Here is a 25,171-nt window from a genome sequence, read left to right on the forward strand (position 1 = left end):
ACTATAATCAGCCGTGCAAGACCCTACAACAACATTTCTAAACGATGCGACCTATGCCTAACAGAGAAACTAATGATCATTACTGCAAACCCCGACAGTATCCTAAACAAAAGATCAGAACTGATTTCCAAGTGCCGCCACGAAAACAAGTTTTACCTCAGGAACAATTGACACTCTATTAGCTTTTCCTCACACCTGATTATAATTAGAACCGCACTGCCCTGCTTTTTGTAATCAATAGACGCGTGTATATATATAACTTGACAGGTTTATTCTCCATTAAATACTGTCTGATGAGTGCGTGAGCACGAAACTCGGAGTAACAGAGAATTTTGTCTCTTCTTTATATCTTTATATCTTCTTATATATATATATATATATATATATATATATATATATATAGTTTTTTCATTCAAAAAATATCAGTTAGTAGTTCGCTGTCGCTATTTCTTCATTCTACTATTTAATATTTGTGAAGCAAAGCGTTGTGTATCCTTTGGATCCTACTAACTTGTGACTACATCGTTGGATTTCCAGCTTCTTCACTCACAGTATTTAAATATTATTTGCTGGTAGCCTATGAATCATCCTCGGATGATCCGATGTATGTCCTGTTCCTGAATGTTTAAACGCCGGGGAACCCCGTAGCAAACCAGTTACCTCACTGATTGCTCTGATGCCAGCAGGGTTGTCGTGATGGTGCAGTGGTTAGACTAGTATCCAGGGGGACGCGGAGTGGGTTACTGCGTTGCCAGCGTGGTTGTCCTGGTGGTGTAGTGGTTATCACACCCGACTAGTATGCGCGGGGGGGGGGGGGGGGGGGGGGGCGTGGGTCCAATTCCCACTCAGGACGAATTTTCTTTCAAACATTTATTCAAAAGTATGATTATTTGGGGTGGATCCTCCCTTGTAATCTACTAAGTTGGCCTTCTGTGTCGTGCATCATTAACTTGATCCTTAGATGGGCTGCAAATGGAGTTGTAGGCTTCCAATACCCTGTCACCTTGAAAGAAAAATTCCCCGGGAGGCCCACATCCCCAGACCACGTTAATCACACCTTCGATTGCTGCGTTGCCAGCGTGGTTGTCCTGGTGGTGTAGTGGTTATCACACCCGACTAGTATGCGGGGGGACGTGGGTTCAAATCCCACTCAGGACGAATTTTACTCTCCATGAGCCCACCGTGAACCCAGTGAGTAGACCCTCTCTCTTCCAAGAGTTCCCAGTTATTATTGAAGACGGTGTTGTTTTCTTTGCATTGTTTTAGAGACCTCAGTCAGCGTGGAGGATATGTGTCGACAATTAAGGGACCAAAAGGAGGAATGTCGGAAGCTGAAAGGAAAGTGAGTTTGTTGTTGTTGTTGTTTTGTGTTTGGTTTTGCTCTGGCTTTGTTTTTTTCCCTGGAGTGTTGTCAGTGGTATTAAAAAGATATAAAACACCAAGGTTGGTGAAAAGAGTGATTTTCACAAGAGAAAGAAAATAGGTGGCATTAGGATGTTTATGACTTGCATGGTTCCATGTGGTCTCAACAACGTCTTTCTGACTTTCTGTATGTCCCTTTCTTTCTCAATCATGATTAAGCATTGGAAACGTGTAAATTTCTGCTTTTCAATGTTGTAGGATTGCAGAAATGGAGGAAACCCATCAAGACGTTTTGTTGAAATTACGAGAAGACATGAAGCGAGAGGAGGAGAAACACATTTCCAGGGCTGTGGCTGAAGTAAGGTCGGAGGACGAGGAGAAACAGCATTTGATGATGCAGGAATTTAAACAAAAGGAACGAGAGCGGATACAAGCCGCTGTGGATGCGGAAAGAAAAATAATGGAGTCACAACACGGCAGTGTCACCCAGTTACAGCAGGTAAGCAAGAACATAGCAAAAGAAGAAAAGATTGTCTAAACATTGTACGGTTCGTCGAGAAGCAGAGCTTGGGGGGCAGTTGTGTAATTTTCAGAAGAATCTTTCAGCCAAGGGTTTTATCATCCTATATACCAGAAAACCGGAAGGGGCTTATTTATTCTTAAGTATATACCACACAAGTGAATAGTGTCATTCGCGCGCGCTGATTGGCTAGCTCGGAGGTGATTAGCCAAGTACTATTCGTCTCCGAGCAGCCGAAGAGAAACATGATGGCTTCCCGTTTCGCCTCCGGCACTTAAAAGGAAATTATTTCGATAAACGAGGCGGCTGTTACAAAAAATACAAAAATGGTAACGAAGTTTAGTTTGACGGCATTAAATGGTAAGTTATTTAATCTTTCCAACCTCCCATCTAAGGCGAAAAATGAAAGTACAATGCCTTGTTTTCCCCAGGTTGTTTTGGGAGCTGGAAGATGCAGTTTGTTACACTGGCGTTTATTATAATAATGAGAGGCAGTGTTATGCTTAAAATTAAAATCAAAGTCAATGATGTCATTCAAGCACCTAAAAGTAATCAAAGGCTCCTGTGAGTCAACTCGTGAATGCAGATAACACATCAATAATTGAAATTAAGACGCCTACGGACACTTCCTTGAAAGCTAAAAGAAATTATATCTTTGGCCGATTATGTAACGAGAAATAACCATTTTTGTACTATAGAAATGATTGTAAACTTATTCCCTATTCATTGAATAAGGTTATTCTGATCAGTGCGCCGGTTAAAAAATTATCACGTGTTTTGTTTTTTTAATTATTCAAAGTTCATGCTGACACTTCACTAATTGAATTTAAGACACCGCACTTTGTGGAAAAACGAAAAAAACTTATAACTTTGCTCAAGCTGATCTCACAAAGGGAAATCTGTTGAACAAAGTGTCGCATTACATTTCACGCCCGACATAAATGCGTGAAATTTTTCCTTTGGAGTTCAGTCCACGCAATCTTTAGGTAAAAATAACTTGAAATATGACTGACTCTTCCTAAATAAGAATTATTTCAATGAAAGCTAGTTGTCTGTATTATGCTTCATTATTCAATGAACGTACCAAAAAGGTTTTGATCCTGTACTCCGGTAAGAAAGTTATTCAGTTGCGTTCATGGTTCACATGCATTTCAATAAATTCTACACGGTATGTATTAAACAGTTGATGAAAATTTCTCGACCGCGTCCTTTTCCTTTCCCATAAATTACCAGATGTAAATTGCGAAAATGAAACATTTTTCCCTTTGAAACCTCTTTCTCAAACTCATTAATAATTCATCAATTTATAAACCAATCAGGATACGCCAATTTGGCCACATGTGTGTGTTTAGAAACCCTGATGAAACACTGGACAGAGGCTTTTCCCCTATACTTTGATGAAATATCAAACCCAAGAGCTTGATAAAATGTCAAACCCCACTGATGGAGGATTTATCCTAATTTAAATATTAATGCCACAACACCAACATGAATTGGCAAGCTTTATTAATACTCAAAGAAATTTACAGAATGTCCAAAACAAACTGAGCGACTCCTGCCCTCGTTGCGTCCTTTATTTCAGCATCAAGCGCTGTTCGGAAAATAACAAACCTAGGAAATAGAAACGAAACTCATTGTAGTACTACAAAGAACTTTAACTGCGTAATTTAAACACTATGCGAAATCACCAAGTCATACCTCTTGTCAGATGTACTCAGTGGATTTATATCCTCACCCGGTTTCCTCTCTGCGAGAAAGCGACGAATACCAGCAACAATGCCGTACAAGGTTCTCGGAGGGTAACGTTCTTTTGAGGGCTTTGCGATCTCTTGGACAAATTTCGTAAGCCAATAATTCACAGACAACGCACTCATCTCCACCAGAGGTCTTTCCAACGACTCAACTTGATGAAAATCGTAGTTTTTGAATAAACCAACGACCTCGACAATGGGTACTTTTACCAGACGCTGCCTTTCCCACTCCTCGAATATTCCATAAGCCCATGTTTTTTTTGTTCTGAGTGGACTTGGGTACCGCGTTTTGATTTATTTGGCCAGCTCGTTCAACACTGATGTACTGAAGCTTCCCGAAAACGTGACAACGCCATATCTTATTAAGAATGACCGAATTGAGATCAAGGGATGTATATGTGTTCCGCTTTAAACAATGACGGTCTTCAGGGACTTGTGACACTGCTAAAGTATTTGACAACAAAGGCCAATAATTACTGAAAAACAACACTAAAAAGAGTAATTTATATTCCGCGTACGATGCCAAAATCAGTGAGAATTTTTTCATTGTTCTTGGTTACTGATGCACGATTGAGAAGCAATTTCAAAAACTCGTGCTTCGTGTTTCATCGGGGTTTCCAAACACTCGAAAACAATAAAAGCACTCGGCCTACGGCCTCGTGCTTTCATCAGTTTTCTCGTGTTTGGAAACCCCGATGAAACACTCGCGCTCGTTTTTGAAATATTACATGAAAGCTGACAAGATCTAAAAATGTTCATTTCACCAGAAATTTGCATAATTTTGTTTACGACGTCACTGATGCGTGACATGGCACTTGCCGCTTTTGCGTGAAAACTGACAGCCAAACTAATTTTTTTTTTAGCAAACTAATCTACTTGACGTAATACGTTTGTATGAGAAGCAAAAATATGATGAAAGATGTCGAGTTTTCATGTATGCAAAAAGTTATGATTAGCAGTGAACTTTTCAGTTAAGGGTGGTTCTTTCTGGTGAAGACATTTTCAAATTTCAAGTAGCGCAACGCAATATCACGCAATCTTTCTGACTAAAACTATTCAATTAGTTCAATCGCGAAGGGAGGATAGGTTAAAAAATCGGTGAGGCCTACAATAAATAAGGCCACTAGTGCTAAACATACATCAACGCATGCCACGTAAACGCTCTAAAAAGCGTCTCGTTTATTCCAGGGTCTTGCCGACACTTTACTAATTGAATTTTTAAATTCAATTATTGTTCAATTAAATTGTTTTTAAATTAAACTATTTTTAAATTCTTAAAAGACACCGCACTTTGTGGAAAAAACGAAAAACCTATAATTCTGCCCAGATTCAACGAAAAATCTCCATTCTTACACTAAAATGATTGTCAAATTATTGTCTACAGTTTGAATACGATTATTCTGATGCGTCGTGAAAAAAATTTCCTTGTTTTTTTTTTTTTTTTTTTTTTATTCACTAATTGGGTTTACGACCCCGGACTTTCTGAAAAACTGAAAGAACTTATAACTTTGCTCAGATTTAACGAAAAATCTCCATTATTGCACTAAATGATCGTCAAATTATTCTCTTCAGACTGAATAAGAATATCCTGATGCGCCGTGAACAAAAACTTTTCGCGTGTTTTTCCCACTAATTGAATTTAAAACTCATTCACTGCGCATGCCCGAAAGTTAACGACAGAACTAACCAACCAACCAAGCCAAAAGTCCGCATTGCTATAACTCGTTCATTGCACATGCGCGCATTCACGAGTTAAAAACACATCGATGCATGTGTCGTCTTTGATCTAAACGCTTCCATTTTAAGATCTCAAGAGCATTTGTCGCGGAAGAATATTTAGCCTTGTCAAGAATGATTTTGGCTGCCTTGTTTTGTAGGATTTGAAGATCGTTCATTAACGTAGCATTGTTTTGTCACCCCAAATAATGTCACCGTAATCAAAAAGAGGAAGTATTAGAGAATCATGATAAAGTGTCAACCGAGCGTGTAATGGTAGAAGATGCTTGATTCTTTTGACAAGTCCAAGTCAGTGTTGAACGAGCTGGCCAAATAAATGCAACACTTGGACTCAAGGGTCTGGGACCAAAATCTACCCAGAATCCTTAGAAACAAACCCGCGCCATGTTGGTTTGACCAAAAAAGGGCGCGAGACCGATTGACCTACGCGTCGGACCATCTTCTCGCTCTCTCCCATCTCACTTACTCCTTTGCCTTTTCTTTTCCTATTTGAAGAGAGATCGCTTGTGTTTAAGTTTTCGTCGTTGAGAGATTCAAAACTTTGTGCGTTCGCCACACTGTAACTTCAACACTCACTCGGCAACGCGCGGAGCAAATATAAACATTAAATCATCGCCATGGATACAGATACCCACAAAGTCAGCATAGTGGGCATGCGCGCGTTCAACAATATTGAACAAGGTGGCCAAACGAATACGACATTGTTGTTCACACCTGAAAACAAAAGAAATGTTGGACGATGTTGAGGACGATGTTTGACGGAAATCAAACTTCGTTGAACGTCATCCAACATCATGTAGCATCGTACGACATGGTGGCCAAGCGACTGCAACATGTTGGATTCAACAATGTTGGGCTCTCTTGCATCAACTTGTTGCATCTGTTAAAAAGAGCAAACAACCAATAATGGATACGACATACCTGCTGAACTTTACTTGGTTTTGTCTGCAGATACTAAACGATCGACAGAGGGAGTTAGAGAATCACCGTGTTGCCTTATCAACAGCCAAGTCTCAGTACGAACAAGCCAAAGATGGATTACAGCGAGCTAAAGAAACTGAGGTACCGTAAAGGTGCTATAACGTTACTTTCTCTGAACTGATATCATTTTACATTTGTCTGTCGAGAAATTGTTTTAGTTCGGACAAGTCACAAAGACATTCAAAATGTCTTGAGTAACGATTTAGAAATCCACCATTTGTTTTAAAAGAAGGAAGCTTTTTCTTTGTTGTGGGAGATTTGGGGAATGCATAAAGCCTCTTGAGGTCGCGCTCTCTTCCAAACCTTTTTCGAGTTTTACCAGGCATTTATGGAAAGGGAAGAATTTCGGTTGTTTATACAGCTGTGGTCAATGTCTTCGACACCTGAGATTTTAGACCAAGCGGAGTCGAGAAAGGACGAATATAAGAACAACGTAAACTCTTGGAGTTGCAAGCGTTAATGCAGTTGCGTATTTTCGTTTCAGAATTACTTGAGAACACAGCTTCAAGAGCAATCCACAGCTTATAAAGAACAGCTAACCTGTGCTGAACGTGAGAAGGAAGAACTCAAGAATTACAAAGAAGATGAAGTTGCTTCCTTCAAGGTAACTTCGCTTTTTATCTTCAATACGATATTTCGGTTCTAATAAATTACCCACAAAAACTGTCCAGTGATACAAGAATGGCATACTTGTGGGAGAAGGAGGTCTTACCCGGGGCCTTTGGACGACGAGTGCAGTGCGCTTGTCAAAAGGCCACGCCGTGTCCTTGCCCCCCAACGACTGAGAACGCTATGTGCTCTGCTAAATAAGCTGCACAACATTTGATGTCATAAAAAAAAATGGGTTTTGTCCTTTGGGGTAGAAATCCAATCCAACTTCGTGGGGTAGCTCCAAGCCAAAGGTTTAATAACACATATTTGTTTGCTGCTTCTTGTAGGAGCAAACTCGACAACATGCCGTCACTATAGTAGCAATGGAAGAAAGGCTGTTGAGACTAACCAGACAAAATAAACAATTGGAGCAGGAAGCAATGTACGCCAAACAAACCTCTGGTGAGTGGAGTGTTAGTTATAACAAGGATTAACAGCTAAAGGACAAAAACAGAATAACACAATTTCATACTGACCCCACTCCCACTGGGTACCAGCTTTTGCATCTGAACACAGTCCAGAGACTGGTTAATCCGATCGCAACCTTCCAAGCTTTAAAGGCGATAAAAAAGATTTGATAAAACATGTAACATCTTTAGGCTAACATTCACAAGCTTAATACGGCTCCACGCATATACTCGATTGAAAAAAAAAACTTCTCCCGTGCAAAGTGTGTACGATGCGACCTGTTGGCGATCCAATAAGCATGTGCATATATCGTATTCTCCTATCGCCCGCGAGAAATATGCAAATTTTAAGCCTTAAAATCCGCACCTGCTTTTATTGTCTAGCAAAAAGAAAGCCGAAAGCTAATAGGTCAAACAGTTCCCAGAAAACTGTTAGGTCTTCTCATTCATGGTTTATATCTTTTACTTGACAGCGTTCAATAAAAAATCGGTTAAAAAGTCGGAAAGACCGACAAGACAGTCAGGTGATATAGGTAAATTTATAACATTTACTTTAACTCCTCTATGGCTCACCCCAAGAGAAAATAAATCACAGAACCGGCAAATGTTTGTGGTGTTCCCTGCCTTCCTATGGCACTGCCAACCGTGAAACTACACCCGAAAGATTCACATCAACAAATACTACCTTTTGGTCTTCTCGCGTAGACTCGAGGCTGCGAAATAGTTGTATGACAACCTTCGGAAAAAGTAGTCTCATTTTTTCATTTGGCGGCGAACACGCGCTATTTTCAAAGTAAGTCCTGGAGCGAGCGAGATTACGGAGAGCCATTAGTAAATTACTGTATTGTTGTTTCCAAGGAAACTATTTTCGCTCCGAGTTAGCCAGCATATTTTCTATAACGTTGCTGATAATTGTCCGAACACGAAAAAAGTACCTTGAAATGTCAATTTTTTTGGACTTGCCCTTTTCTACTTATTTTTGTGTTAGAAGGATTCGGTTTCTCACTTTTGCTAATGACTAACTACTGCTTAAAATAATCATTTGTTCAACACACATTAATCCATCCTTTGACACGAAGAGAATGGAAACTCCCAAGGGCTACTGGGATATAATGGACCTGTTTAGGATTATTTATAGCGGGTTTATTTTGAGCTGTCTTTGCCGTATGCTAAATTTAATTAACTGGCGCTGCTAAATAAAGCCTCGCAATTGATCATTGGGCGCAGCAGTGATGAGAAATGAGTTAATCTGTCGTTATTTCTCGCTGACCTCTAACAGTCCATAAGTAGTAGTTAGCGACGGCTTTTTGTAAGTAGGAGCATGTCTTTTGGTCATTATATTGATACCAACGAGTATTTTTTTTCTATCTTCCTTATGAACACAGAAAACCTAAAAGGCAGATTAATAGTTGTTCTTTTGTTGTCGACGTTTTCCATTCGTAAACTGAAGCCTTTCTTGTGCACGACTTTTCTTTTTATGTTAAACATCCTCAGTTGAACTTTCTCGACAGTTAAATCATTCCACCGATATTAAATCACGCACCGTAACTACTACTGGCTCTGCTGAAATAGGTTCTCTGTGCTTTTGTTTACTCATAGTTTAAGTTAAATTATTTCAAGTTTTTCTTCTTTACCAATTTGTTTCTAGGGTGTGATATACAAATAAATAGTCCTTAATAACTGAGGTTCAAGTAAAAAATGAGGCCTGCAGGAGAGGTTTATTTAAGATTTGTTAACATTACGTGTCGATTTTCGATTAAATGATTCATCAGAAGCGATATCACGAACTCAATCGAAAGTTTCCGCAATTTATGTATTGAATCTTAGCGAAACCTTCCTGCTTCTCAAACGTTAATTTGCTTTTATAGTCCTGAATGAAATCGATTGTATCAATACTAAAACTTCGTCTTTGTAAAAATTATTTTTCGTTTCCTCTTTACAGGCAGGAATCGACCATCTTCTTCGCGCAAGGAATCGTCCCGACCCCCCTCCCCGAAGAAAGAGCCTATGTCCTCTTCAAGGCCCCAGTCCCCCAGGAAAGATCCTAAACCACAGACAAGATCAGTAGAGACGGAGACCGTGCCCCAGACAAGCGTGGAAGCGACGTTACAGTCAGACATCTATAAACTTGAGCAACTTGTGCTATTGCTAAGGTAACTAATACACTGTAATGTGTGACACCGGCTACAGGGTCACCTTATGGACCATACTGTATGAAGTACGTGTAGGGCAGAGTAGAATAGAAGAGCAATAGCGAACTTCTCACGTGTAAAAAATAACCTTTACTAAACGTTTCGCCCTGCGGGCTTCTTCAGTTCAAGGCTTCGCACTATTCCAAGTATTTTTAATATTGCGAAGCCTTGTACTGAAGAAGCCCACAGGGTTTAGTAAAGGTTTTTTTGACACGTGAGAAGTTCGCTGTTGCTCTTCTACTCTTGACCATATTTTTATTTTACATGAAATAGCATTGTATAAAGTAAGTTGTGAATAATTTTGGACTGAAATATTGAAAGTTTGGTTTCTTTTGTTACGAGAAAAGGTAGAGAATAAATTTTCTGACGTTCGTTTTCACTGAACCCGTATTCCATGGGTTTTTTCTCTGTCGTTGGGAGACAGAAGTCTTGCTTATCAATTAGTAATCTGTGTATTGATTTTATCAATGGCCAGTAAATTAATCGTGCTTGTTTGATATCCTTCTTTTAAAAATTTTTACACTTGGCTGGTATTGCAGAAATGATGCCAAAATACTGTAGAAAGTTACACTTTATCCTAAACTTTTGTAAGAACTCTTTAAATGTGATAAATAGATTTTCGTTTTCGTCGACAAGACAGGACAGTTTATTGACACCAGCTTGGTGCCAATAATTGACAATACACGGAAGCAATATTGATCACTACAAACCTATTGTTCCTGATACATTGATCAAGAGCACCTTTCTTTGTTTTAGGAATCGTACTTTTTAGCTCCTGTCGATGAAGAGTTATATCTTTATAGAATGTAGGAGTCTTTCATTTCTGTTGAAATATTTAACGTTGTAATTACAATAAAACAGATGTGCTCCACCCACACTAGAGAGCAGAAGTAAAGGAATAACCTTCCTCACAGAGACGTCTTACCCATGTATTTTTAGTGCCTTAACAAACAGCGTACGGTCGATCATATTGAGGTCACCATTCTTCTTTTCTTTTATCAAGGTGTATTTTTTTTTACATTTTTTTTTTGGGGGGGGGGGGGGATTTTGTACTTTCATAAGAAGTCGAAAATCAGTTTATTGACTCCTACTCTGAATTTGGCTGGTTTGTTCAACACACTACAGACAAAAGTTAACTTTGAAATTGACCGTTGTCTTCACTATACGAATTCGGCCATGCATTGATATATCTCTTGCTGGCCAATGTCCAGAATGTTTTCAAAGAATCTAGTCAGCTAAAAAGAGTCTTCTTATCGTATCAACGTAATAACCTTATAAATCCCTCATCCTTTCTGGAGTTTTATTTTTAGTACATATGCAACAAGCTGCGTACCAACAATAACAATTACAATGTTTATAACTAAGAGGGCAAAATTACTGAATGCTGATTTGTTGTAACAGAAGGCATTTTTCTTAATTTCATCGAGGGCAAAATTACTCAGTCCGAAAATACTCGCCCCTGATTTAATTGGCTAAGCACGCCATTTCTACATTAAGTTGGTTTCTTCATTTTGTGTCCAACAACATCGAATTCTTTCAGGTTCTTTGGAGTTCAACTTTTTAACTTGAATTTAGCACAAAAGACGATATAGCGAGAAAAAAATGTATGTAAACCGACAGCAACATAGGAGATCGGAACCAGTAATGTCATCAACGGAGAAGTCGTTCATTTTTATGTATAAATAAGTCATCTTAAACGTTTCGATGTTTCCGAGGACAGATATTCACTTGCAACCCTAAAAAAATTCCCTCTACCCCGACCAGGCAACTTGAAGAGGTCCAAGGATCAACCGGAGTGAACATTTTTGTGCTCTCTGTCGCCAGTCGGCAAGTGCATGGGTTTCTCTTTGCGAGATAACCTGTTAGTCCTTTCTGGTGCAACCATATACCATTCCAAGCAGTAATATTCTTTTACTAAGCAAATAACTTGGTTTCTTCCAAAAAGAGCAAGGTTTCGTTGACAAAGTTTTTGACAAGTTTAACTTGTTCATGTGTCAAGGCTAACAAGTTTAAAAAACCGGAACGCCAGTTTTCAAACAAGGGGACACTTTAAGCAAAAACAAGACAAATTTTGTGGAACAAACGAGAACATAAAACTTGTCAAATGCAGACGCTTCGAGGAAAACTTGGTCGTATACAAAAAGTACAACAACAACAACACTTTATTAAAACCTTCAGTTACAAGCTGGTTATATACCTACCCGCAAATAGCTGAAGCTAGTCGAGGCGGGTAGGTATGGCTATACTAAACTAAATACAATTAAATTTGGTGTTTACAAATTGACTAAAATAAAAGTTAAATAAGAAGTAAATAAACAAGTGACCCAAAAAGGATTCGCTAGCTGATAGAAATTAATTTAATTTTTCAAGAATTGAAGAAGGTGTAAGGTAAGCACGTTGATCGTTCCCACAGGAGGGAAGCAGCTCAGGCTAAAAAGGAAGCGGAGAGTCAAGGAGACGTGGTACAAGCCTTAAGGCGGGATCTTGCAGGGGCGGCAGCACGCATGTCTGACATGACGGGCGAGTTGAGTGATAAACAAAAACAAAAACTCGAGCAGTATGAGGAGAGAATCCAAGAACAAGACACTGAGCTTGAGGAGCAGAGAAAACAATTGGAGCAGTTATCCGCCCTGGTTGATGAACAACAAAAGGAGATTAATTCCCGTGAAGACAGACTCACGGAACAACACAAGGTATGAACCAGGCCCGGACATTCATATAGAAAAGAATCTGTGAATTTCCATTACCATTTTTTTAACATTAGCAATTCCAGACCGGCGAATTATGACAGGGGAACCATAGCTGATGAATCGAGTGTCAAGGCTACAGTTAAAAATCTATACATTTCAGGGGAGTACGTATCTATGCAATGGACTCATTTATGCTGGAATTGTCTTCACCATTCACTGATCATGAATCCTGACAGCCGAATTATAGCTGAAAACTTTGTTTAAAGTTGATCGGCATGATCAGCTTCGGTTGTGATCATTTTGCTACCAAGAATATTCGAGGTTTCATACTGAAAACAAACTTTTGTCATAAAAAAGAACAGTCACACTTTAGACTTATAGAGTGTTTTCACATGACGTCACGGCGGCCATGTTGGTGTCCCAAAACAAAGAAATGGCCGCCATGTTGGTGTCCCCAACTAAACCTCTGGGAATTGAACTCCATTTTTATGCAAATACTTTCTTTTGTTTCAGTAAACCAATATGGCCGGTAGTCACGTGAATGGAAACACTCTATAAGACTTTGTGTAGCGTAATAAACAGTACCACAGGAAAGTACTCCTCAATAGCTTTCATTTGAATGGTACAAAAGATAGAGTTGCCTTGTACAGCATAATAAACAGTCCATTTGAAAGTACTTCTAAATAGTGGTTGGTATTTATCTCGCCGCTTCATCGCTTGGTAAATATCCATCACATCCACCTCTACCTCGGCTAATACATGGGACTTATTTGGATGGGGTCACTCTTTCTCACGTAGGATGTTATAGTTAGAACTTATATACCTGAACCGAGTTATCACCCTTACGCATTAGAGAATTTTCCCCACCCTAGCTTTACCAATTACCACTGATCTGTCTGTTCAGCCCTCCCCTCCCTAGACCCTTTTAACAGCATTTCACAAAAGGACAAAGAACCAAAAGATCGGATCTTAAAACCAGTTTGTGAGGGAGATGACTTTTAAATTTCTGTGATTCTTCGGTTCCTTGTCGAAAATTTATATAATAGTATCCTGTGCACTGACTTGACAGACTTCAGGAAATTTGAGACATCTGTGCGCATGTGCGTTAGTTACAAATCTTCAAACCCCTGGTGTTGTAATCTTCCCGTGCTCCTTTGCAATTGCGTACCGTACAATTACAATACTGTGTGTAAACGTCGTATTGCCGACAGACTTTAGTCAAGCAAAAGCGAGACACAGTCAAGAAAGGAACTGAACTGGTTGAGTACAAAGAACAACTAGCCACCCAGATTGACAAACAAGAGGAAAAGCTCAAAATGATCGAGAAAGAGGTAACGATACGTAGCTGTTACGTCACTCAATGTTTATATTTGCTGGTTAGTTTACATGTAAAACAGAAAGTTTGTTGCGGCGTAAATAACTACATTGCAGCAACCGAGAACGTGATCCTATTCTGTTGTTTATATATACAGTGATTTTACTTACCTTGCTTATTAAAAAAAAGTGTCTGGCTTTGTAAACAATGTTTCACCTTCCCTGTCGTGCGTCAAGGTTACCAGGTTATGCTGGTTGAGTGTAAACGCTTAAGTTGGGAACGTTTTAGTTTTGGGGCATCATTTTAATGAGTAGATTGTAATCGCTGTAATCATAATTCGTTTAAAATTTCTCGTTTCTGTGGTTACTTTGAAGTTTCTCGTATCAGTCTGTAACTATAGTTTGTCACGCACCTTGTAGGTACATGCTGTGTGATGCTGCACATCAGAATAATAACTAACAAAGAGCGTTTGTGTTTGTGTTCTTCCTCAATAAAGCTTCTAAATAAATCGTTCGGGGTATTTTCCCGTTAGAGCACGTTTGCGTCCATTATATTAGACAAGCTCACAAGTACAGTAGACGGATTGTTTTCTTCCAAGTGTTTGTGTCGGTTTGAAGCATATGCACCATCTTGGTTAATTTCTCGTTTAAAAGGGGAAGTATCACGAAAATTTGCTGTCATTTCAAAACCCAAAAATGTTTGACTGTCAGCAGAAACAACGAAATAATTGTCAAGTTTGCTAAAAATTATCACCCCAGTGCAATAAAACTGTCGATTAGTGCCTCTGGCCAGAGACAGAGTAGGCCGGTTCGGATTGAAACTTGAAAAATATTAGGCTAATGTTTTTCAAGTTCTCGCATTTTTGTTTCCAAAATGCGCTAGAACAGATCACGAGTTGTTTCTTTCAAGAATTGAGTTGATTTCGTTCCTCTCGTCATTCTAGAATTATTTGGCAGGTGATTGAAGGTCTTATTTCATCATTTTTAACAAAAGATATCAAAAACCCCATGATACTTCCCCTTTAATAGTTATTTGCCTTTGTTATTTCTTGTCCCGGGGGGGGGGGGGGTACTCCCTTATATGGGCTATATAGGTATGTGCGGACCCAAAGGGTATGGTTTTTCAGCCGTTTTGGTAATAAACAGGGTATCAATTTTGGTACTTTAGTCTTGAATTCGTCTTTTTTAGAGGAAGCTACTTCTTCATCATGCCCCCCTCCTTTCATCCGCGCTTTTCCTTCCTCTCCCCCGTTTAACGCCTGCTACGCAGGCTAAATAACACCAGCAACAACAAAAAAAATAGGGTATCAAATTTTTGGTCAAGTCATAAATAGGGTAGGGAAAATCGCAGATTTTGGTCATAAATAGGGTAAGGGATTTGGGAAGCGGGCCAGACACCCCTACCCAATTTTTTTGGGAGTACCCACCCCCGGGTTTCTCGTATTTTGAAAACAGGAAAGGAAAGAAAGAATTTAACAGCCGTCAGCACGAAGCACAGGATAATTATGTCCTGTTCATGATCCTATCTCTCGCCCTCCCTTGACAGGACGTGCGGCTTTTGTTTGTTGTAGAATCTCAAGACAAGTGAGCTTCATGCCGTGGGTCTGAGGTGCCGAGGAGAACGACATGAGCTGGTGATAGCGAGACAAAAGGAAGCTCTGGCGGAACTCAGAGGGCGAACAAAAACACTCGAACAATTAAAACCACCACGTAAGTTAAAACAGTGCTTCCATAAACCTTATACCAACAAAGGAGCATTAAAATAGTAGCCATTTTGGAATGAGGTCTATTCAACAAACAAGATGGCAAGAGGAGAATGTGGTGATTTAACTGGGATTTTCAAAGTTTTTGGAAGGCCAATTTTTTTTGTTAATTTGGACAATTTGCTAAACTTTTTTTTATTTTAGATTAGCGATATGTTTTCTCGACGTCGAATGTTGTAAACATTTTGAAAAGTTCGAGAAAATTTTGACGTGGTTAAAGTTTCCTGTCAGAAAGAATCCCCTATTAAAATTACATATTGATAATCCTATCAAGTTTGACAGCTTTTAGGACCTTGTTGCATTGTGTTCTCCAAACAAGGATGCAAGAACATGTTAATTAAGAATGCCCTGGGCTCTCACTCTTCCTTCAAGTGTAATACGACCTAATACTTCTAACGCTCCCATATTTGCCGTTGTAATTAAACAACGGTTCAAGGGACCATCTGGACACCAGTGACTGGTTAAATCAGTAAAGATTGTATATCCCAAACCACCCTGACTCTGGATAGTGTTTGCTATTCACCTGTCGCCACAGTCCTGGCTTTTGCGCGCGAATTGTTCGCCAATTTCTCAGAAATTAACTAAGGAATTGGCACTGGCTGTCCACTGGTTCCGTACATACTTTAAACTATTATTCACCTCAATGTCGGTGAATACTGTCAGATATCCACCACTAACCACCTTCACTTTACCGTGAAATCGCTAATTACTGTGAAGGGAGAGGTCAAATGTAACGAAGATTAGTTCTAGTTATTAGATAGGTAATGTCATTATGTTTTTTTTCTTTCTTCATAGTTCCAAACCATGAACAAGCTCTGCAGCAGATCGTGGCTCTAAAGAAAGAAGTCAGTGAACTGAGAGCAAAGCTAGCTTCGCAAGAGGAAGACTACCACAAGAGCGAGGGAGAGATGCATGCCGAGGTGAGCTTTGGTGGTCACGCAATTCATTCATTGATAAAAGATCGTGTGACGAGACTTAATACACGAGGGTAATAAAAAAGGCTATGGGAATTAAAACTGCAATAACACAAAAAAGGGCCTGGAACCAGTGTGAATTAGGAGAATTAGACGATCGGAGAATTTGTAGAGAAATTAAATCAGCAAAGAATTTTCGGTTTCGGTCAAAAGTAATTTATCGGTAATTTACTATTTTAAGAGAACATGTGCTGTGTGAGCTATTGTCTGGTGGCGTAATATTCCAGTCGTGTTACCCTCGTCTTGGTGCCAAGCCCCTGCAGCTTCATGGGGTAGAAAGGGTGATTATAATACTTTTGAAGCCGAACTTTTCGGAAAGCTAATCGTAAGTCCCCATTGGAAGAGGGTTTTTATTTTGTGATTCCGAGGGATCAAAGTTTATTTCACTCCGTCGTCTTTGTCACACGAACACGATGTCGACGTGTGGTACAACGATCTTGCAATAAGATTCTCTGTAAGCCACCAACTTTTTATATGATATTTTACAAAATGCGCATTCCATGGTGTTTTCTCGACAGCTGAGAGTTCGTCGCGAGCAAGCTTCTTCCAGCTTAGCTGAGACTGAGGTGGAAAAAGGCGCTCATCGCCAAACAAAAGAAGCCTTAGACCTGAGTGAAAAGACGGTTAGTTTGCAAGAATTTTCTCAAATGGGCCAACTCGAATAAGTAAAGGTGGTCTACTGTAAACAGTGTCAACAAAGCATATAGCAAGGAGGAGACAGACATTTGTCTTCTTTAAATTACCCACTTATAAACAGATACATAGTTCTTCAGATGGTGGTTAACAATGGACTAAGTTAGACTTCATTTAAGTTTGTTTCTTGCTAAAATGCCGAAACCTTTCTTCTCAAGGACGTTTCTTTACAACTGAGTCCCTTCGAGGAGAAAAGGGAGTGGGGGAGGGATGTGACAAAAACACAGACCGCACGGCTATCGCGAGCAGTGCGAAACACGCCGAGTACCTGACCAGAGGTGTTTCAAGTAAGCGGCTGAAATCTAACGACACTACTGTAGCTGTGTCTTTGATTTCCACATCTTCTATGTATATCAACGAGTACTTACCGTAAGTCGTTTGAGTGTTATCTATTGTTGTTTTCATGTCTTGTTATCATGCCATAGTATCTAAAGCTGACTCGCACACTCGGAGCACTGCTTGAAATAGACCCGGTGCCAGGCTGTCGCTCAATGGCTCACCTTCCTGTGGAGGAACGAGAGAGACTGGAATTAGACAGGACAAAGGTACTTGCAGCTGGGTTTCTGTGTTGGCTGTGTGTGTATTTCGCACGTTGGGCCGAAGAGGCTGTATTACAACTTTTGCCCTTCATTATCAGGAAATAAATTTTCATTAGTGTTTAAAATTAAATCATTAAAGCGAATGTGTATCATTGTGTGAAAAGAGACGAACGTTTTAATTTTCGGCGTCATCAATAAGGCATTTTAAATAGAAGAACATTCATTAATGCGAATATCAGTTCAATCTAATGAAAATAACAAACTTTTAAGAGAATGAACAAACATTAGACGTTTCTTAATGTTCTTTAACGAGAAAAAAAATTCATTACAACAGAGATGCAGTCAGCGTAACAATCAAGCAAGTTTCAGCTCTTTCCTTCAATCAACTCCCCGTTCAAACATCGTGGTATGTAAGTCTGCATAAACCTCAACCACGCTGCACAACGTGTTCACGTTTCTCCTCTTCTCGCGGGGAGCTTCAAACGCCCCAACTATCGTTTCACGATGCTCATTTGGGATACGGTTTCTCTGTGCTCCGTTACTGCAAAACGGTCCGAAACCAGTTTGCACATGTACAGAATCGTTTTCGAATTAAGCATCCATATAAATCCATTGGAAAATTAGTCAGAAACCACGAAACAAAATATCTTATGTAATTGAAATTTTATTTGCGCAATGGAAATTTAACCCTACGTTAATGAATCTTCATTCGCACTTAAGAATGCTGTTTTCGATAAAACGCTATTTTAATTGGCCTTAACGAATCTTCTTTTTGATGCAGAATTCCTTAATGACTCTGCCGCAAATTGAAATGTTTCATTTCCTAGTTAAACTGGTTATACATTAATTTTATGGACCAATATTTTCGCGCATTTCCTGATAATGAAGGGGCAAAATGTGTATTCCGCTTGGCTTCGTTAGGATCTTTGCCATTCCGAGTCAGCGACTGCTGTGCTGCTGTTCATGAGTGTTGAAGTGTTATTGGTTGATCTTTTGGATTCTTTTCTGTGATTGAATTTGTTTTTCTAAAAGATTGTGTTAGCGGTTGTTTTCTCCCTTTCATTTACTATCCTTTAAATTCCAGGCCGTGGAACTGATGGTTTCTAAAGTTCAGCAGATGTATGAGCGAATGGAAAGGAAAATTCAGCTTCTTGGTTCTTATGAGGACGACTTGCTTCATCTTCGGTTTGTAAATGAGTTATTCTTTGCTGGTATCTAATTGTTATCTATTTCCGTCCTTTCCAGGGACTCTTGTAACCTTCAGTGCTTCTTCTCTAGAGACTAATTTTAAAGGCAACAAGATGCTATTGAAGCGTATACTTGGGCGTCATGGTCCCGGGAGAGGGGGGGGGGGGGGGGGCTATTTGACCCGTGTTTGGGTATGGGGGTGCCGCTGGGGTTTTGAAACCCCGACCCTGTTTGGGATGACAATAGCCTTAAATACCTACCCTGTATAGGACAACGCCCTCTATTTTAAGACCCTATTTAAGACAAAGGACAACATCTAGCATTTGCTTTGCACAAGTGTTTATTGGCAATAGTAATTACATTTAAAGGTCCACTGTCACTTACCGGACTCGATGTTCCACGCATTGAAACGCGAACACCAAGTCACAACAGATAAAATAATACATTACCTAGAGGTGATGGCGTAAAATCCCAAAATTTCCATTCACAGCGGTGAACCTTAGGTGGAAACTTAATTCACGTGAAGCATTGTTCACTAACACAAATACAGACAAACCTCTCTGACCTCTCTAAACAGTCTTGCAGCCATACCCTGTCTAGGACGGGTCCAGACTTGCTTGAAATTATATACCCTGTTCAGGGCAGCGGGGCCAAAAACCATACCCTATCCAGCGGCGCGTCCCCGTATAGCCCATATGGGGGAGTACTTCCCCCCCCCCCCCCCCCCGGGTCGTTGTATTAGGCGTATTTGAGCATGCACGTTTTTTTGATGACAGGTGAACGATAAAACACTTCCTGGGAGTCTAATGTGTCACTTTATAATATTTGCGATAAACGAAAACCGGAATTGACACGCAATGGATGAATAAAGCCAAGCAAGTTACTAAACATGTCGGGTTTTGTAACCATTTTAGCCTGTGAACTGGCTCCCAAGTTGGGTATAGGGCGAAGACCGCGCTCCGCTCGCCCGGCTTTCCAATTTTTGTTTTCGCCCTATACCCCACTTGGGAGCCTGTTCACAGGCTATAACCATTTGTGCATCTAACGAATTTTTGACGACAAAGGAGTATTTTGGGCAATACCTTTCCACAAAATACCCTTATTTTCCGCGCTTTCTGGAAAGACGTTTCAGCTTTTTCACTGGTATTCTACTGGGCGCATGATCACATCGAAACACATCGAGTGACTCGTGAAATCCAACACGATTATTAAATTGTTAAAACGAAACTTCGCTTGACGAGATCTCGATTAATATACGTTTATTTTCACTGGAACACCATTTTCCTTTGGTAGACTAGGTTCGGTTACCTGCACAGTTCTCTCTTAGCACATCACTCACAAACATTGTCAAAACATCAGACAATTACAACAGATTCTGCTGATGATGCACAATCCCGAACTTCGCACATGTGGATCGTGCCAAAATACACGATTATAGGAAAAAGGTAACGCGCAATAATAAAGCGTGTATTTGGACACTTACTTTTCTAAACAAGACAATCAGAAAAATCACTTTTTTTACCACAAGAGGTACGAAAATAGAGTAATATCTTTTCGTTTTCGTTAGTTGAAAATCTGCCCCTTTCAGTAAACACCGCAGTCACTGGCAGCTTCTTGTTTTTCTCGCTTTTGATCACCAGCTGTGCAAATCCTTACAAAATTAAAATTTTTGCAAATGTCTGTACTCAAACATTTGTCCATTCTACCCGTAGTTTCCTCACATTCCGGTTGCTCATTTAGTGCATTTGATGTCATTGGATGTCTCTTTAATTTCCTTCCTTTTTTTTGAGTTCGTGAACCGACCCGTTCCGGTAACGCTCAACATCTTTCAGTGTAAGTCCACCGCGAACGGCGTACACGTATATTTTTATGTGGAATGAGCGTCCTAGACGACATTTCTTGACACTTTAGCGCAGTCTATAGGATAGACAGTCTATACAATCCCTGGCATAGTCCGTCTGCGAAACGGCTCCAAATAGCTTGTTCTGGTATCCCGCCGGTTTGCAGTGATATTTGTCACCATTTCTAATTGGTTTAATTTCTAACGCGCTCTCTGATTGGACATTTTCCTATTCAGCAATCACGCAATACTCTTCAAATAAATAACGAGTTGTTTATTCATCGCACTAAAATACTCTAAACGCTCGTTCCCAACTTTCTTCAGAAATAGCCATCATTTTCTTTTGATTAACAACGCTAAAATATTTCAAAACGATCAATCGATCAATCCAAGGGAAAACCCGGGAAAGTACAACAAGTACAAAGCGTATTTTTAGGATCGCAGTTGGCAAACGCGAGGTTCGCGTTTATGCTTTTTTTTTTTTTTTTTTTTTTTTGAAAAAATGAGTACATAGACGAGAATAGTGCAAAATAATTCTAACTTTTGATACTAACGCAAAACTACTCAATTATTTTGAGAAACTGAAACACGCGAGCAGCAAATGAAGGATAAACATAGTCACGTAGTCATCTGATCTCTGCCAACAAAACAAAGAGATGAAAATATTTCCCTTGCGGTGTCAAGTCTCATTGCCGCATTTAACATGTCGCCCAGCTAGACAACACCGTAGATTTTAATTTCGTCCATAACTTGGCTCAATCACATGACGCGCCACATTTCGCAACGACTAAAATCATCCTTTACTTCCCTTAAAATGAACACCGGCACTCGGAAGTCAAGAAATATTACCAGCAATGTTTATGAATATTACTACGCACCCCGGGGGGGGGGGGGGGGACTCTCATATGAAAGGGGCGGGGATGCTCGTCCGAAATTTTGAATAAAAACCCCTAAAGGAGACCAATCTGGGCGTGGCCCAAGCTTTTTTTTGACCCTTAAAAGAGACCATTATAAAACACAGACAACTATATATTTTTATATTTCTTCGCGTGCGACCCTAAACGAGACCTTAACGGCTAAATATAATGGCGTTTTGTCCAGAACACCCTAAGTGAGACCAAAATCCGAAATTTACACCCCTAAGCGAGACGACGAGCATCCCCGCCCCTTTCATATGAGAGTCCCCCCCCCCCCCCCCCTACGCACCCATACCATTTAACAAAACGTTAATTGTTTAATGTTCGTAATCCATCGACAGATGCAGTAACAGCTCAACCTTGCCCCACACTTTGCGCAGGTGCATTAGAGCCCGATTGCGCTTTTGAAAACCGAATCTTTTTATACTTGGGATCCACAGGACGCCCAAGTAATAATTATTGGTTAAAAATGGTGGTAACGGTGAAAATAAAAAAATGTTTCAGGTCATTTCTTGTTATGTGCATTGCCGTTATTTCAATGCCACACTGAAAACGCTTTCCCTTCTGATTTTAGAGATAGCGAGACCGTGGCAGGACAGAAAACGGCTGAAGCGACAGGACTAAAGGTTTGTCTCAGTGTTTCTTTTCCTCTTCTTTTTATCTCAATGCAAAGAATTCTGTTTCGTAATACACAAGTGTGAGGCGTTGTAATATTTTTAACTACCCGCAAGTATCAAAAAGTGCTGCTTAAAGTTACCGCTTGCCCGTTGTTTACGTTTGCTATGTGTGCCGCACGTGGTGATTTTAGTTTTGTTTTACTGACCACATAAATAGAAAAACGTTTTATAACTACAAGTGTGCATGGAGAAGCAAGTCTACGCCTGGCTCCCTGTCTCATTGCGTTGTTTCATTTCATACAGATGGATGTTCGAAATCGCCAAGAGGAAATTGCCTACCTAAGAGCATCAATGAGCAGATTAAGAGAAGAGTTGGATCAACAACGGAGGCTGAATGTCTGCTTAAAGGAAAGAAAGGTATTGTTAGATTTGAAGGAACCAATTATGAAATTAAGGAACAAGATGAGATCAACTATTGCCAGACAGTATTCGGCGCCGACAAGGTTGTAGAAAACTTGAGCTACGTTGCTAGGCATTTGTTTGTGTGCTGTCTTATGTGGTTCATGTTCGCCGCGTATCTCACAAGAATTTTGAGCTTGATTGCTAGATATCTGCATTTGCTAGAGTAACGAAATACATTTATTTGCAAAACTGCGAAAGATTGTCTAGTTCAGGGAAACTGGAGAACTGATTGCGTGTCTTAGGTTAGATGAAGATTCCGTGGGTGACGAAAAGTTGAGATTGTTGGCTCTTTGATTAGCAAGGAGGTTTGGCTGCAAACCAATACCTACATTTTAACATTTTAATTAATACGAACAGAAATTCGCCATGGACATGAACGAGCGAGATACAAAGAAACCAACACACAGCTGTTACATGGACGAGCACACGAAATACAAGGTAAGAGAGTTTGTCGCATCAAATAATAGCAGTGGTTTTTAGTTTAAAATGAATATATCTGAAATGTGGATGAAAGGTTTCCATCAAAGCTATGTAGCCATGTCGAACAGTTTCTGAATCTTGCCTAAAAGAAGTCTTTTTCTTCTCTTTTTCTTTCCTACTCGAGTTGGGCGTACCTAACTTTGATGGTCTTCCGTACATTTAAATAGCTTTTTACTTCAACTACGAAATGTTAAAATAAATTCGTATGTTTCCATAACCGGCTTGTGTTCTTTTCGTTTTACAGGACGAACTTAAAAAGAAGAAGGCAGCAGAGAAACTTAAACGGAAAAACTACGAGATAGAGTCACTCAAAAAGGTAAAATGCCTAACATAATTCAGAAGTTTACTTTCAATGATTAAACCTGACCTACAGTTTCATACAACTAGTTTCCATCAACGCGTGCTTCGGATTTACAGCAGTTAATTATTCCTAATTAAATTCGTTATAGGAATTAATGTCCGCTGATCGGGAACTAAACGAGACCGCGGTCAAGTTACAGCTTCTCGAGTCCAGTAGAGTAAGTGGAAAGCTGTCCTGTGTTGCTATCCTGTAACTGGCCTGACTCGTCCCCAGCATTCGTCTCTGTCGTAGGATGCGGACATGACAAGGGTGCGGAGACTGGCGACAAGTCAGGCTATGTACACTAATAATGTATAAACCGTTTTTAAGACATTTTTTCACATGTGTGTATTTTTGCGAAGGGATTGCCAGAGTTTTCTTTTGTTTCAAACCGTTTTAGTCCACATACTCAATTGAGTCATTTCAGTCTTGTAACGTCCTTTCTTCCTTGTTTCAGAATTTAACTTCTCGCAGTACCCACAGTGAAGACAGTGCCCTTTTGGATTATGACGAATAGTCACTATATCTCAGTATTCCATAGTCGACAGTGGTTTTTTATTTTCCAAACACTAAATATGGTCTTCTACGTGACAGTGCATGGCTTAATCGGTTTCCAGATCTCTGACATTCTCACTTCTTGACTCTCAGTAGATATATGTGTTAAGAAAATGTAAATAGACTTTATGTATATAATTAGAATACCCAATAATGACGAAAAGTTGGGATTCGTGTAGTGTAAATATCTTGTGTATGTTATGGTCTCAGGCTAGAAGTGAAGCCGAGATAAATATTCCAGTCAATTTGCTAGAATAAAAGGGTTTCGGAGAACGTTAAGGTCACAAGCTGAGTACAAACTGACAAGTAGATTGCGAGAAGATTGCAAAAAGCCACTTTAAGGAAATGCAGCTGCTTGTGATTCTTATTGTATTGAGCAGATGTTTTTTTTTTTATTTAAGGCGAATTGTTACCGAGCGGTAACAATTCGTTCAAACCCATTTTTTTTTTTGACGACTGTAATACATTTTTAATGCAACTTTGGTAAGACATCATGATATGCTCTTATCCTCCTGGTTTAATAAATGATAAAAAAATGTTTTAACTCCTCGTTTGACTGAAATAAATTTTGCTATTACGGACTCTCGCTCTTAAGAACACTACCTCGCGGTCCCGAGGGTATCCGCAATAAAAGGATTTGACTGTAAATATAAATAAAGACACTTTATTTGACTTTTAAGCTTAATATTTGTGTATATGTCTGCTTCCACTTAATATTGCAGATGAAATAAACAATATACCGTGTAGCATGAAAATTTTGCGGGTTCTTATTTTTTGCGGATTCGCTTCAATCCGCAGAAAAAAAGAAAACCCGCAAAATAAAACGCCGCAAAAATTAACTCACTTTGATCAAATTAAAAACTCCGTTTTTAAAAGCCTTGTGCCACTGGGGTGATGTACATTGGACTTAAACGTTTAGGTTAACATGATTTTCCATTGGAAAAAGCAAACAGAGCTTATACTATAGTCTGTATCGCAACCAAAAGAATGTGCAAAGCACAGAAAATGTCAAGTGTGCAGCAATTTCAGTACATTTGATTGGCACGAATGAGTCATCTGGAGGAACACCATTTGCAAGGGCGTTCGCGTTGCCACATTTTTTCCATCCATCTCGATAATTGCTGGGTTTTTCTGGGTATCTGTAAAAGGAGGACCGGATGGCTGCGGATGGCGGATGCGGATGGCGGATGGAAAAATG

The 25,171-nt window shown here is 39.7% G+C and overlaps 1 protein-coding gene and 1 non-coding gene across 2 annotated transcripts; both read left to right on the forward strand.

Annotated features, from left to right (window-relative positions):
* Positions 1-1,085: 1,085 nt before the first annotated feature.
* On the forward strand, positions 1,086-1,158 carry Trnat-agu (transfer RNA threonine (anticodon AGU)). The gene has a single exon. It is a non-coding gene; the product is annotated as a tRNA-Thr (tRNA).
* Positions 1,159-1,186: 28 nt separating this feature from the next.
* On the forward strand, positions 1,187-24,513 carry LOC146476648 (forkhead-associated domain-containing protein 1-like). Its single transcript, XM_085114253.1, has 19 exons — positions 1,187-1,342; positions 1,621-1,861; positions 6,322-6,432; positions 6,836-6,955; positions 7,290-7,404; positions 9,352-9,562; positions 12,015-12,294; positions 13,503-13,622; positions 15,177-15,315; positions 16,164-16,288; positions 16,861-16,965; positions 17,461-17,580; positions 18,659-18,759; positions 22,094-22,145; positions 22,440-22,553; positions 22,956-23,036; positions 23,323-23,394; positions 23,528-23,596; positions 23,876-24,513. The coding sequence occupies exons 1-19, from the start codon at positions 1,290-1,292 to the stop codon at positions 23,933-23,935; spliced, it is 2,289 nt and encodes a 762-aa protein (XP_084970379.1). The 5' UTR covers positions 1,187-1,289; the 3' UTR covers positions 23,936-24,513.
* The last annotated feature ends 658 nt before the right edge of the window (positions 24,514-25,171 follow it).

The sequence above is a fragment of the Pavona decussata genome, unplaced genomic scaffold (genome assembly GCF_977016875.1).
Source record: "Pavona decussata unplaced genomic scaffold, jaPavDecu1.1 SCAFFOLD_75, whole genome shotgun sequence".
Lineage (NCBI taxonomy): Eukaryota > Metazoa > Cnidaria > Anthozoa > Scleractinia > Agariciidae > Pavona > Pavona decussata.

Coding starts and splice junctions, on each gene's coding strand:
- LOC146476648 (XM_085114253.1), top strand. CDS start 1,290: ATGTGTCGACAATTAAGGGACCAAAAGGAGGAATGTCGGAAGCTGAAA. Junction 7,405..9,351: donor GTACGCCAAACAAACCTCTG/GTGAGTGGAGTG, acceptor TCCTCTTTACAG/GCAGGAATCGACCATCTTCT. Junction 12,295..13,502: donor GACTCACGGAACAACACAAG/GTATGAACCAGG, acceptor TATTGCCGACAG/ACTTTAGTCAAGCAAAAGCG.